The sequence below is a fragment of the Aptenodytes forsteri genome, unplaced genomic scaffold, assembly GCF_000699145.1.
Source record: "Aptenodytes forsteri isolate BGI_AS27 unplaced genomic scaffold, ASM69914v1 Scaffold201, whole genome shotgun sequence".
Classification (NCBI taxonomy): domain Eukaryota; kingdom Metazoa; phylum Chordata; class Aves; order Sphenisciformes; family Spheniscidae; genus Aptenodytes; species Aptenodytes forsteri.
In genome coordinates, this window is record NW_008796209.1 from 789,935 (window position 1) to 801,769 (window position 11,835).

The following is an 11,835-nucleotide window of genomic DNA, read 5'->3' on the forward strand; positions in this document are numbered from 1 at the left end:
AGGGGCTGGGTCGAGGCGCGGGGAGGGGGCCACATGCCGAGCGAGGGGGGGCTGTGCAGAGGGTCCTGTCCCTGCTGCTGGGCTGGTGAGGGCAGGGGAGATGTCCTAGGCAGCTGCCTGCATCCTCTTCTGGCACTCAGCAAGGGCTGGCCCGGGCGAGAGTCTCTCTCAGCCCCTCCAGGCTCCTGGGGAGGGGGCTGACCTGTTTGGGGACCAGCCCTGCTGCCTGTGCACCTCCTGCAAGGACCGTCCCCAAGCTGGCATCTGACCCAGTGCCACTCACCTCTCCCCTGGCCCAGCACCATCTGCAAGGAGGTCTTGCCTGGGCAGTGCCAACGCTATCCCCTTTATTGGTATCACTGCTCTGTCCAGCCACAGCATGGGGGTGAGGGGCAGAGGGACGGGGGGGGGTCCCTTCTGCCTGCTGGAGGCTGGTTGGGGGATGACGGGCAGGGCTCAGCACCCCCTGCTCACTGATGCCCGGCATCCCTGGGAGCCTGCACCCACGGCCCCCTCGACACTAGGCAGTGAAGTAGGGCTGGCTCAGCATCTCATCCCCATGTGTTCAGCAGCACCCGGCGGTGGGGCCGGCCCGTTGCCCTGAGTCCGAGGTCCTCCAACCGGCTCCTGGCCTCCAACCGGCTCCTGGCCTGCTCCAAAGCTCCTGGGAGCAGAGCCTCTCTCCTTAGGGTCCATCCTGCACGCCCAGAATGCTGGGGGCTCTGGCAATGTCCATGGCCATGGGAGGCGTGGGGTCCTTGGGGGCCAGCAGTGGCATCAAGTCCCACGCGTGGGCAAGCAGGTGCAGGGAGCAGGGATCGGCCAGGGCTCACTACAGGATCTGAGCCTCTGCTGAGAGAGAGGGCAGGGGGTCAGAGGGGGCACTGACCTGCACCCTCTCCTCCCCTGCATCCCCCCCCATCACACCCCCTACCCCGACTCACTCGGCAGTGCCTTCAAGTGGGTGGCAGCAACCAAGAAGTTGTGGGGTTTGGTCTCGTCCTTGCTGTGTTTCCTCACCCGGAGCCTGGGGATAGAGCAGCAGTGGCTGAGGACCCTGAGCAGCCCCCCCGGGCACTGGGACTGCCCACATCCCTGGCGATCCCACTCTGCATCCCCAGCCAGATGTGCCCAGCTGTGCCCAGCTGCTCCAGCGCATCAGCTCCAGGGCTACAGCAGGAGCTGGTCATGAGATTGGGCAGGGGTGGGCTGGGGACAGGGACGGACAGCAGAGCCACAGCACGGCAGGGAGAGCCCAGCAGTGGCAGGATGAGAGGGGACCTGGGGTCAGGACAAGCAGGCAGTGCCCAGGGCAGGACTCCCAGGGGGCAAAGGCATATGGAGGGGTCTCTGCGCTGACCATGGAGCAGGAGAGTCCCCAGGAAGGCAGGAGGCTTTGGGGGATGTTAGTAACAGCAGTGTCTTTGGGGGATACAGAGAAAGGTCCCACGGTTGTGGGCTCATCAGAAAGACCCCAGGCACGCTGGGCAGCACTGAGCCGGTGGGGTGTGCTGGGAAGAGGCATTGATGTGGCAGGGGGGCAAGGGGAGCATGAACCACCTTATGGGGCTGGCATCAAGTCTGTTTGCGCAGGGACCCCAGAGCACGGCTGGGGGGACATGGGGCACCCCATGCTGGGGTTTCGGGGGCCAGAGCGGGAATCACGCAGACCCCTCCCTCTCAAAACCCAACCTACCAGATGAGGATGGTGATGACGAGAACAGCAGCCAGTATGAAGAAGGCGAAGATCCCGAGGGACACCAGGATGGCCACCTTCTCCAGGGGGTCGCTGCGGTCTGGGATAGAGAGACTGTCACAGCCGAGGGATGCCACATCCCCCAGCACCCGGGGGACCCTATTGCAAGCTCCTGGGTACCCCAGCACCCCAGACACACACGGGCATGGGGCAAGAGACCCTTCCCATAACTCTCAGCCACGCATGGCAGTCCCCACTCCTGCCACCTCCAGCTCTACTCACCGATGGGCTCAGGGTTGGGAGCCTGGGAGGGCTCCTCGGCCAGGCTTTCCAGGCTGGCGTCTGTAGTGGTTTCTTCACTCGCCATGGTAGCCGGGTCTGGAAGGATAGAGGGGATGGGAATCACTCACCCAAAATCATGGGCAGCACTCCAGGGACCCACAGAGAGGAGCAAAGAAGGGTGCCGCTGTGCCCCAGGGGTCCCACGAGCCGAGGGGTGCCCCCAGGGTGCTACTGCTGCTGTGGGATCCCCGCTTTGCCCCGAGGCTGTGGGAAGCAATCCCCAAACGGCAGCAGCACAGCTGCAGCCTGCCGTGGGGTTGGGAGATGCTTTGCCCCCTTGCAGCTCTGCCTCCCACCGTGAGGCCAGTTTTTGGACAGTGCATGGGACCAGCTTTTTGGGTCAATTTTAAGGGACCCCAGGAGCTGGGGCTTGCTCTGGATGATATTTCAGGCAATGGGTGCCATGGGGAAGGGTCTGGAGAGGGGCAGCCCAGGGTGCTGGAGGGGCTTTGGGGAGGGATGGCACAACCTGGTAGGGGTGCTGGGGGCTTTAGCCTGTCCCCCTCGCACCTCTGACCGGCGTCGCCCGGGCCTCGGCACTCCACTCGCTCCAGTTCCCTGCATCCAGGAAATCCTTGGCGCTGACTTGGACCACGTGCTCCAGCCCAGCAAAGGCGTCCGTGATCACCTCGGAGAGGTTCACCGTCTCCACCTGTGCTGGGCAGAGGGGAGCTGTGGGGCAGGAGGGTGCACCCCTCGCTGCCCTCCCTGTCCCCGTGTCCACCCTGCTCCCACGCCAGCTTTGCCTTCCCTCACCCACCGCTTACCACGGACCAGGAGCGGTGGATGATGGGCCGGTACTGGAGCCGAAACCTGAGCTGGAAGTGGGGCTCCTTGGGCCAGGAGGAGGGGTACTTCCAGCTCACGTGGAGCCGCCGCGGGGCCAGGGGGATGGGCTCCACCACCAAGCCCTCTGGAGGGTCCGGCTTAACTGCGCGGGAGAGGACAGGGAGCCCTCATCACACCGCACTGCCTTGCAGAGGGGTGCTGTGCTCCCCGCTGCCACCCGGGGCTGGATGCCCGGGGGATGGACAGACACGGGGACGGACAGACAGACAGACGGGGACTCACTGATGGCTTGCATGGTGACGTCGAGGAGGCGGAAGCTGGAGCCCAGTGGGTTCACCTCGGTGATGTTCAGGCGGTAGGAGCTCCAGAACTCCGACCCGTGGACAGTGCAGGTGCCAGGGCGGGACAGATCCTGCAGGCACGGCCCCACGTGCCCGTTCTTGTTCCTGCAGATGGGGAGGCAGGGTGGTGACGTGTCCCCCCAGCCCACCACGCATAGTTTCTCGGTGCTACACAGGCGGTGCCATGTGGAGACACCCCCATGCCAAGAGCCCAGTGGAGGAGGCAGCCCCCATTACGGCTCAGGCAGGGTCTGGGGAGCTGCCCTCACCCCTCCAGAGCCCGGCACATCCCTCCGAGTGTGACTGAAGTGACACCCATCCCAGCCCCACAGTCCTTCCCTCGAAGGTCCCTCCCTGGGGCAAACCCTTCTCCCAGGCCCCAAGATTTGGGTAGCTGGTTCCCCCATGGGGACAACCAGCCCTCATCTCGGGGATGCCACTGAGGACAGCGGCAGAGCCTTTGGGACAGGGGCCAGTCTCCAGGGCATGGGACCAGGGTGGGAGCCAGTCCTACCTCCGCTTCTCTTCGCCTGTCAGTGATTTCTTCCTGCCACAGAGAGACGGAAAAGCAGACAGTGAGGATGAGGGGACAGCATGAAGCCAACCCCACCGTGACTCAGAAGAGGGACAGGGGTCTTTGCACCAGTCCTGGGGGCCTGCTCTGCTGCACCCCACTACCTGCATTGATGCACGTGGTCGGCACAGCACGGGGGATGGAGCTAACACCATGCCCAGCCCTGTCAGCCAGCAGCCTGGCAGCAGGAGCCGGGGTTCCCAGGGGAATGAGACAGCGAGGTGCCCAGGAGGGTCCTTCTCAGAGGAGCCCCTTGCCCAGCCAGGGTTTTATCATGCAGCAGCAGCAGAGGTGCAGGGATGCTGATAAAAGCAGCTCCCCAGCAGCTGTCTTCGCCCTCCACCCTACGGCCCCCAAATCCCCTTGCTTCCCACCGCCTCCTCCCTGCTGAGCCTCCATTGCTCCACGTGGCCCCTTCCCCGCTGAGCCCCCAGCCCCCCGGCTCCTGCAGCTTTCAGCAGGGCTGTGCTTTATGGGCTACGGCTGACTTCAAAGCAGTCCGCTAATTTGGCCTGCCAGTATAATTAGAAGCAGCGATGCTGTCAGGGCTCCTTTCATCCTGAAGCATGCCGAAGCGCTCGGCAGCTTGCAGATGACCTGCTTCTCCTTTATAGTCCCTCTGGTGCTGGCAGAGCCATCGGCAAGGAGGGAGCCTGCCTGTGCTGGCCCCTCAACTGTGCTGGGGGGCCCCCCTTGGAGCAAGCAAATGTTCAGCACTCTGCTCACCCCAAAACATGACCTGCTCCAGGCTGCAGCACGGTCCTTGGGGCAGGAGGTGAACCCAAGGCGTGGGTCAGATGGCCAGCAGGATTTGGTGGTCATCCTTGGCCAGGACCCAGGGCTCACCACGTAAACCCCCCAGCCCGTGCCCTGTAGGGATACATCACCTGTAGGTCGTGATGTATCTGGTGGGGAGGAAGGTCTCCACACTGGAGGTCCAGGAGCAGGAGAAATTCTCGTAGTCGGACGCTCTGCAAGACACAAAGGGGACCCCCGGCAGGTCTGGGGTCCGGGGGGAAGCGATGGTCAGCGAGGGGTCCCCCATCCCACAGCCCAGCTGGCACACAGGGACCCCTGTGTCACCGCGAAGTCCCCTCTTGGCAAGCCCCTGCCAGGGGTGCCATCCTGGTGGGGCTGCACACCCCCCATACCCCAGCCTGCAGACACGCTACTCACACCCCAGCCGCAGGGACACGGCGTGCAGGAGGCCACTGTCCTCGTCGTGGCAGCTGTAGGTTCCCGCGGTGGCCAAGCTGGCACGTGGCAGCACCAGGGCTCCCTGCTGGATGGCTGAGCCCTCCGGCAGTGCCACGGCACCCGCCCGTCTCCATTGCACCGGTGAGCTGGGGAGGAGAGACCGGGCAGGCAGCGTTAGAGGACAGGGATGACGGGGTCACCCCAGGCCCACCCTGTAAACCATCCCATCAGATAAATCCCCCGGTGTGCATGGAAAACACCTACCCGGCATGGGCACCGGTGCACGACAGGGTCACGTCTGTCCCCACCTGTCCGTACTGCACACCTGGAGGGATACACACATCCCCAGATGGGTGTTAGCACCCCGTGCCACCCCACACCAGGGCTGGGGGTTGAGTTAGGCAGCCTGGGGCTGTACCCGCTTGGAGAGCTGGGCACTGGCTGGGGGGTCTTACTTCATGCAGGTACCACCACGGGGGACTGGGAAGGACTGGTCCCAGTTGGGGCTGGGCAATGGGCAGCTACAGGGGGGCGCTGGCCAGAGGACACCCATCGCCATGGGGCTGCGTTTCGTGTACACCCTGACTCTGGTTGACCTGTGCCTGCCTGGGGGGAATGGGGTGTCCCCAGGGTCCCCATGCCTGGGACATGGGGGGGTGTGCGGGGGGGTTGTGCGGGGGGGCTTGGGGGGGGGCTCACCTTCCTCTCCCCAGCCCTCGGGGACGGCGAGGGAGGCTGACGCCAGGGCTGCCGCGAGGAACACCATCACCCTGCCCAGGCCTGGGATGGGACTGCGCATCTGGAGGAGGCAGAGTGGGGAGGGAGAGGGTGTTATCCCCTGCAATGGGGTGGCCAGCAGGGTCCACAGCCCAGAGCACCTCTGCAGGACCATGGACCCCGCATCTCCCTCTCATCTCACCCCATCCTGCCGGGGACAGCACGGGGACTGTAACACCAGGACCCCAGCTAGGACAGCTGGCAGGGTCTGTGCCACTGCCACAGCTGGTTCCTGGCTGCTGAGGAGTCCCCATGCCTGGAGGGGGGACACAAAGGGCAAACACTGACCAGGAGCTCGGGGCTGCGTGGGTTAGTGGGATTAAGGGCTCTTTGCCATTGCAGTCCTGTGCCGGGAGCCCTGGCTGGCTCCCAGCCCCGGGATGGTCCAGAAACCTGCGCCTGTGCAGCTGGAGCGGGAAGGGACCGAGGAGAAATTCTGGCCTGTATTTACGTGGCAGGAGACAGCAGTTAGATCTGAACAGGCTCACACAGCCAGGGAGAGCCGGTCTGTGAGAGTTCAGACCGTACCGAGAGTGGGGCTGGCTGGTGGTCCTGCGTCACTGCCCATCCCTGCACCCGCTGCAGGGCTGGTCTGTGCAGGTCTGTGCCCTTACGGGCCATTTGGGCTCTCTGGAACCAGGGAGAATGGCCCTGGAATCCCTTCCTCCCACTCAGAGATCACCAGTGGGTCTGGGGCGAGAAGTGCGGGGGATGCTGAGTCAGGGATGTGCACCCAACTCTCCACGGGTCAACCCCAGCCACAGGCCAGGGTCTCCCCACCATAGCACAGCCAGCATCACCCTCTCTGTGCCAGCCAGCATCACCCTCTCCATCCCAGCCAGCATCACCCCGAGGTGTCCACCCCAGCCTACATTGCTCTGCACACACCAGCCAGCGTCACCCTGGCCAACCCAGCCAGCATCACCCTGGCCATAGCAGCCAGCATTGCCCTGAGGTATCAGTCCCAGCCTGCATCATCCTGCACATACCAGCTAGCATCTTCCTGACTGTGCCAGCCAGCATCACCCTGTCCATCACAGTCAGCATCGCCCTAAGGCGTCTGTTCCAGCCTGCACTGTCCTGCACACACCAGCCAGTGTCACCCTGTCTGTACCAGCCAGCATCACCTCAGGACGTCCATCCTGGCCAGCATCACGCCATCCATAGCAGCAACATCACACCGTCCCTATCAGCCAGCCTCGCCTGCCCCCAGCAGGCACAGACAGCTGAATCATTTCTCCCTGGAAGACGCCCCTGCCCACCCCTCATGAATGGGCAGGCCTGTTTATTTACACCCATATTGTCGGGCTCTGCTCCCGGCTGCAGGTGGGCAGGGGCTGAGGGCATGGGAGGTAGTGAGCTCCCTGCCAGTCCCAAACACAGGCTGCAGCTCGTGGGCATAAATCTGTGCAGTGAGCTCCCTGCCAGTCCCAAACGCAGGCTGCAGCTCGTGGGCATAAATCTGTGTCCCCCCGAGTCACCCGGGTTCAACAGCCGAGGGGTTCCAGGGAGGGATGCTCCAGCCCTGCAAAGGCACCCCAGAGCAGCTGCCAGTTCCCCTCCTGCAGGCAGGTGCCCATGGCCGCAGACCAAAATGCATGGCAAAGGAAACGAGACCTACAAGGCGATGAGCTGCAACCCAGAGAGTGCAGGGGGGTTGCATCAACCCTGTCCTGAACATGCCAGTCAGCCTCAAACGCAAGCCCCAAACGTAAGTAATTTCATGAGACTGTCATAAGCTTTTCCTACCAAACCACCCATAGAAATGTTCCCAAGAAACATCAGTTAAAAGGTCTCTGCCAAAATTATCCTGGTAACTAACTGGGAACATTTGGCCTGAAAGTAAAATATTTTGGTGATGAAAAAAAAAAGACTTAAAATACACTTAAAAGCAGCAAGCAAAAATAACTCCAAACACCACGTGGGCCAGAGTTAAGGGGACAGTGCTGAGGGGGGGCCAGGGAGAAGGGAGAGTGTGTTAGTGTAGAGAGAGAAATAGTTTTAAAATAAAATCATTTCTTCTCCCGACCGCCCTGGGTTTTTGGGCAAACGCTGCGGAGGGTGAAGGCAGAGCTGCTGCACCCATCGCCCACCGTGCCGCTCTGTGGCAGGGGGATATGCTCTGGGCGCTGGCTCACTGCTGACACGAGTTTGCTAGCTCTCAGGGTCGCTGACTGGCTCAAGGCCAGTGTGGAAAAATGACCCTGCAGCTGTGATGCTGAAAGGCATCTTTCCCTGCACGGACAAGGGAAGAGCTGGGGGCACAGCACAATTTGCAGCCAGCTGCTGCTCACATCCCCGGGGAACAGCGTAAGCCCTGCCCGGCCAGCCTGGCTGCGGGTGGTATTGCCAACAGACCCAGAGGCACCCCAGACCCCTACATGGTGGCAGAGGGCATCTCTGCAGACCCCATCCCCAGCTGCATCCCAACCCCTGACCTCCATGGTGACCCCCCCAGTTGTCCCCCACCACTCACCCTGAGGGCCACCCTGCACCCTCCCACCCTTCAGCACCCTCTGTCCCAGGGCCCCCCCAGCGCTCCCCATCCTCACCCCAGAACTCCATGAGCTTCCCTGCCTCGGATGGGCTTTTTGGGCAGCTGCCCACCCCTGCCAGTGCAGCCTGGGGGAAGGCAGCACCGAGTCCCCCCCCAGACACACACATTGGCTTAGTAAATGACCCGCCTGAGCATTGCCAAAACCTAGCCACAACCGAGCATCACCGCAGAGAGAAGAAACAGGGCAAGTCCTTCCTCGCCTGCCCGAAGGCCACAAACAAAAGAGGAAGGAGCCGCAGCGCAGGGGAAGACCCGGAGCCCTTACCCACCCTGGGTGCGGCGGCGTGGCAGGGGGCCAGGCGCTCCGGGACAGGCAGTGCTGCAAAACAGCCTGCCCAGAAAGGATCCCCTTACTTTCTGCAACCAAACTCCCTCACCGAGAGGAAAACAGGCGTGCAAATGAACGCACACGCACGTGCGTCGCCAGGCCGCCTTCCTTAGCGGCTCTGCACCCCCACGGACGGGCACACAAGCGGAGAAAACATCCCTCCATGCTTGCACTGTTGGTGACACATCCTGGGGACAGGGAGTCCCGGCACAGTGGTGCTGGAGCCAAGCCGGGACAGAGGGAACAATTGGAGCTTTTTTTCCCTCCCGCATGCTAATCCCGGCCCAAGAGGCATCTGCTGCCCGCCTGGGGTGGGTGACCTCCTGCGGCCACAGCTGGGGCAGAGGGACTCAGCCCAGCCTGGGGCTGTGGCCTGGCCCTGGCAGGGAGGGCAGCGGCGCTGGACTCTGCTCCCTTGGCACGGGACGCTCTCGTCACCGGCACGGCCAGGGTGACCAGGCTGTGTGTGGTGCCTGTGGATGTTAGCCAGAAATGCAAGGTGCCACTCTCCATCCTGCACCGACCCTGCTGTCCCGCTGGGCATCATCTGAGCTCATCCAAAAGTTTTTGGGGAGCTGCGGGGAGAAAACCTGCCGTGAGCCCCTTCCTGCATCCAAACTGAAATGCTGTGAGCCAAAACATCCCCCAAAATCACAGCCATGTGCAGCGGCACCGATGCCCATGTGGGGTGTGACGGTCCCCCCGCCACAGCCTCTCTGTGCCATGCCCCGTCGTGGCCTGGCAAAGCCCGGAGCAGATTCCTGGGGGAGGCCAACTTTCCATTGCGCATGGCGCTTTGAAAGACAGTGGGTTTGTTTTTTTTTTTGCTTTGCTTTATTTGAAGTTGCTCTTCAAAGAGAATGAGCCGCACGCAGAGCTGGGGGTGGCGGGGGACACACACACACAAGCAGACAATGCGATGCCGCAGGGCTGAAGATGACAGAGGGGAGACACGGGATGCTCCCCACCGAGCACAGAAAGCTGGGGTGCCTCCTAACCTCTCCCCAGGGTGGTCCGGGGCAGCATTGCTGCAACAGAGATGTGGCAAATAAAACAACCCAAGGGCACTTGGCAGCTCTGCCCACTGCGTGCTGGGCCCTGCCAGAGTCACTCACCTGCAAAAAGCCACTCTGCAATGGGCGATGCCTGACGCTGGCTGGATCTAATGCCCTAGAGATGGCATCACACTGTACCCCTGCCCCTCAGCTGGGGGAGCATCCCTGGCTCCGCGCCCCAGACCCTCCTCTCTGCCAGTGCCTGCTGTGGGAAACACGTCCCGTGGCCAAGGGCGGTGGTGTTTTGAAGCAGCAGGAATTCCCCTCTTCTTGCTTTCCTGCAGGGTTGGGAGCACAGTGCCCCACTAACCCCCTCTCCTCCTGGCAGCCCTGCAGAAGCGCTGTGCCCCGCTCTGAGGAGCCGCGGCATGGCCTGAGTCCTCCCCCGTGGCTGCTGATCTGCCCAGAAACCCGGCAGCATCCCACCCCTGCAGCATCGGTGACCTCCATCACCATTGCATCAACATGCACCTTTGGGGCCAGGGGGAGTATCAACCCTGCTACTGGGACAGTCCCCCGCAACCAGCCACCCCTGTCCCCTAAATGCCGCTGGCACCCTCCCAGCCGCTGGGTGCCTGGAAAAAGCCCAGCAATGGGTGCTGACAGGGAGGGAAGCATGTCCCCCACCACCTCCAGGGCCACCAGGGCCATGCACAGTCCCCAGGACCACTGGCAGCGCCCGGGGGCAACTTCTCACCCACCTTGGGCACTGCTGGGGTGATGCTCCCCAAGGCCAAGGGCAGAGCCCCGCTCGCCGTGCCCAGCCCTTCTGGTGCCTTGAGGACCTCAAAAAAGGGCTGCTTTCCTCTGCACCGCTTTGGTGGGGTGCTGAGCACCCACAGGCCCCCATGCCTGCTGGGGCGGGCACCATGCCAGGCTGAGCTGAGCCAGCACACACACATGCACAACTGCAGTCAGTCCAACCCCAGCACACTGGAATTACCCCAGTTAAACCAGTAAAACCAGTTGCAGCCTTCCCCTGTGAGGCCAGTGCAGTCCAATAAGCCTCGCGCGCAGCCTCAACGCGGGGCTAAACCCAGTAGTCCCAGTGTGGGGCTTAACTCAGGGCAGCCCAAACATAGGATTATACCCCACGCAGCCCAGGAGCAGGATTAAATCCTGCTCAGCCCAGGAGTGGGACTAAACCAAGTTTAGCCCAGGAGTGGGATTAAATCCAGTGCAGTCCAAACTTGGGGTTAAATTCAGTGCACTCCAAATGTGTGGTTAAATCCAGCTCAGCCCAGGAGTGGGGTTAAACCCAGCTCAGCCAAAATGTGGGGTTAGACCCAGCACAGCCCAAACACAGGGTTATGCAGTCTAAATGTGGGGTTAAACTCAGCACAGCTCAGGACTGGCGTTAACCCCAGTTCAGCCCAAACATGGGGTTAAACTCCAGCTCAGCCCAAACACAGGGATAACCCCAGCACAGTCCAAATGTGGGGTTAAACCCAGCACAGCCCAATCATGGGGTTACACAGTCCAAATGTGTAACTCCAATGCAGCCCAGGAGTGGGGCTAACCCCAGCTCAGCCCAAACACAGAGTTAACCCCAGTGCTGCTCAAGGAACCAGTTCATCTCCTCAGCCAGGTACAAGGCACATCTCCATCCAACCCAGACCAACCCCCCCACGACATCCCCTGGTGACGCCCAGCTGACCACAGCCCCGCTGGTGTCCAAAGCCAAGCCCAAACCTCCCCCATACCCCAAGGGTCACCTCTCTCCTCTGTGGGGCTGGCAGCTGCTAGCGGGACCTGGTGCTGGGGGACCGGGGGGCCACCACACACCTCGGCATGCCGGCGGCTTCGTGGAGGTCAGGCTCTGCTCTTACCCTGGCCGAGAAACTCCCACCCCAACGTCCTGATTTCCGCCCTCCCCTGCTCCATCCCGCGGGAAGAAGTCTCTGGCTCCCGGCTGTAACCAGAGGCATTGGCAAGGGCCAAAACAGCGAGGGCTCTGTTAGCAGCCAGCACCCCCGACGCCATGCCAGCTGGCAGCGTTGCATTCGGAGGGGGGAGAGAAGGCCCCCCCCCCTCCAACCCCATCCCCATGCTCCCCCCTTGAAGCCACGCGCCGGAGAAATTCCTAAAAATAATCTCCCGGATGTAAAGAAACCCACCGGCGCTGCAGCTGTAGTGGCAGGGGGGTTTTAGGCGGGGGGTCTTTTTTTGGTGGTGTGGG

General features: G+C 62.4%; 1 protein-coding gene across 3 annotated transcripts; it reads right to left on the reverse strand.

Moving 5' to 3' along the window:
• Positions 1 to 270: 270 nt before the first annotated feature.
• Positions 271 to 5,754, reverse strand: IL11RA (interleukin 11 receptor subunit alpha). Of its 3 annotated transcripts, none has more exons than XM_009288229.2 (12): positions 5,639 to 5,754; positions 5,204 to 5,264; positions 4,919 to 5,085; positions 4,630 to 4,744; positions 3,683 to 3,715; positions 3,110 to 3,273; positions 2,806 to 2,969; positions 2,549 to 2,690; positions 1,979 to 2,074; positions 1,697 to 1,796; positions 945 to 1,027; positions 271 to 852 (listed from the first exon to the last, which is right to left on the reverse strand). In XM_009288229.2, the coding sequence occupies exons 1-12, from the start codon at positions 5,736 to 5,738 to the stop codon at positions 833 to 835; spliced, it is 1,245 nt and encodes a 414-aa protein (XP_009286504.1). In that variant the 5' UTR covers positions 5,739 to 5,754; the 3' UTR covers positions 271 to 832. The 3 variants fall into 3 exon arrangements, with proteins under 3 accessions (XP_009286504.1, XP_009286506.1, XP_009286507.1); XM_009288231.1 differs by having other exon boundaries at positions 271 to 849; positions 5,639 to 5,738; XM_009288232.2 differs by lacking the exon at positions 1,979 to 2,074 and having other exon boundaries at positions 5,639 to 5,734.
• Positions 5,755 to 11,835: the final 6,081 nt, after the last annotated feature.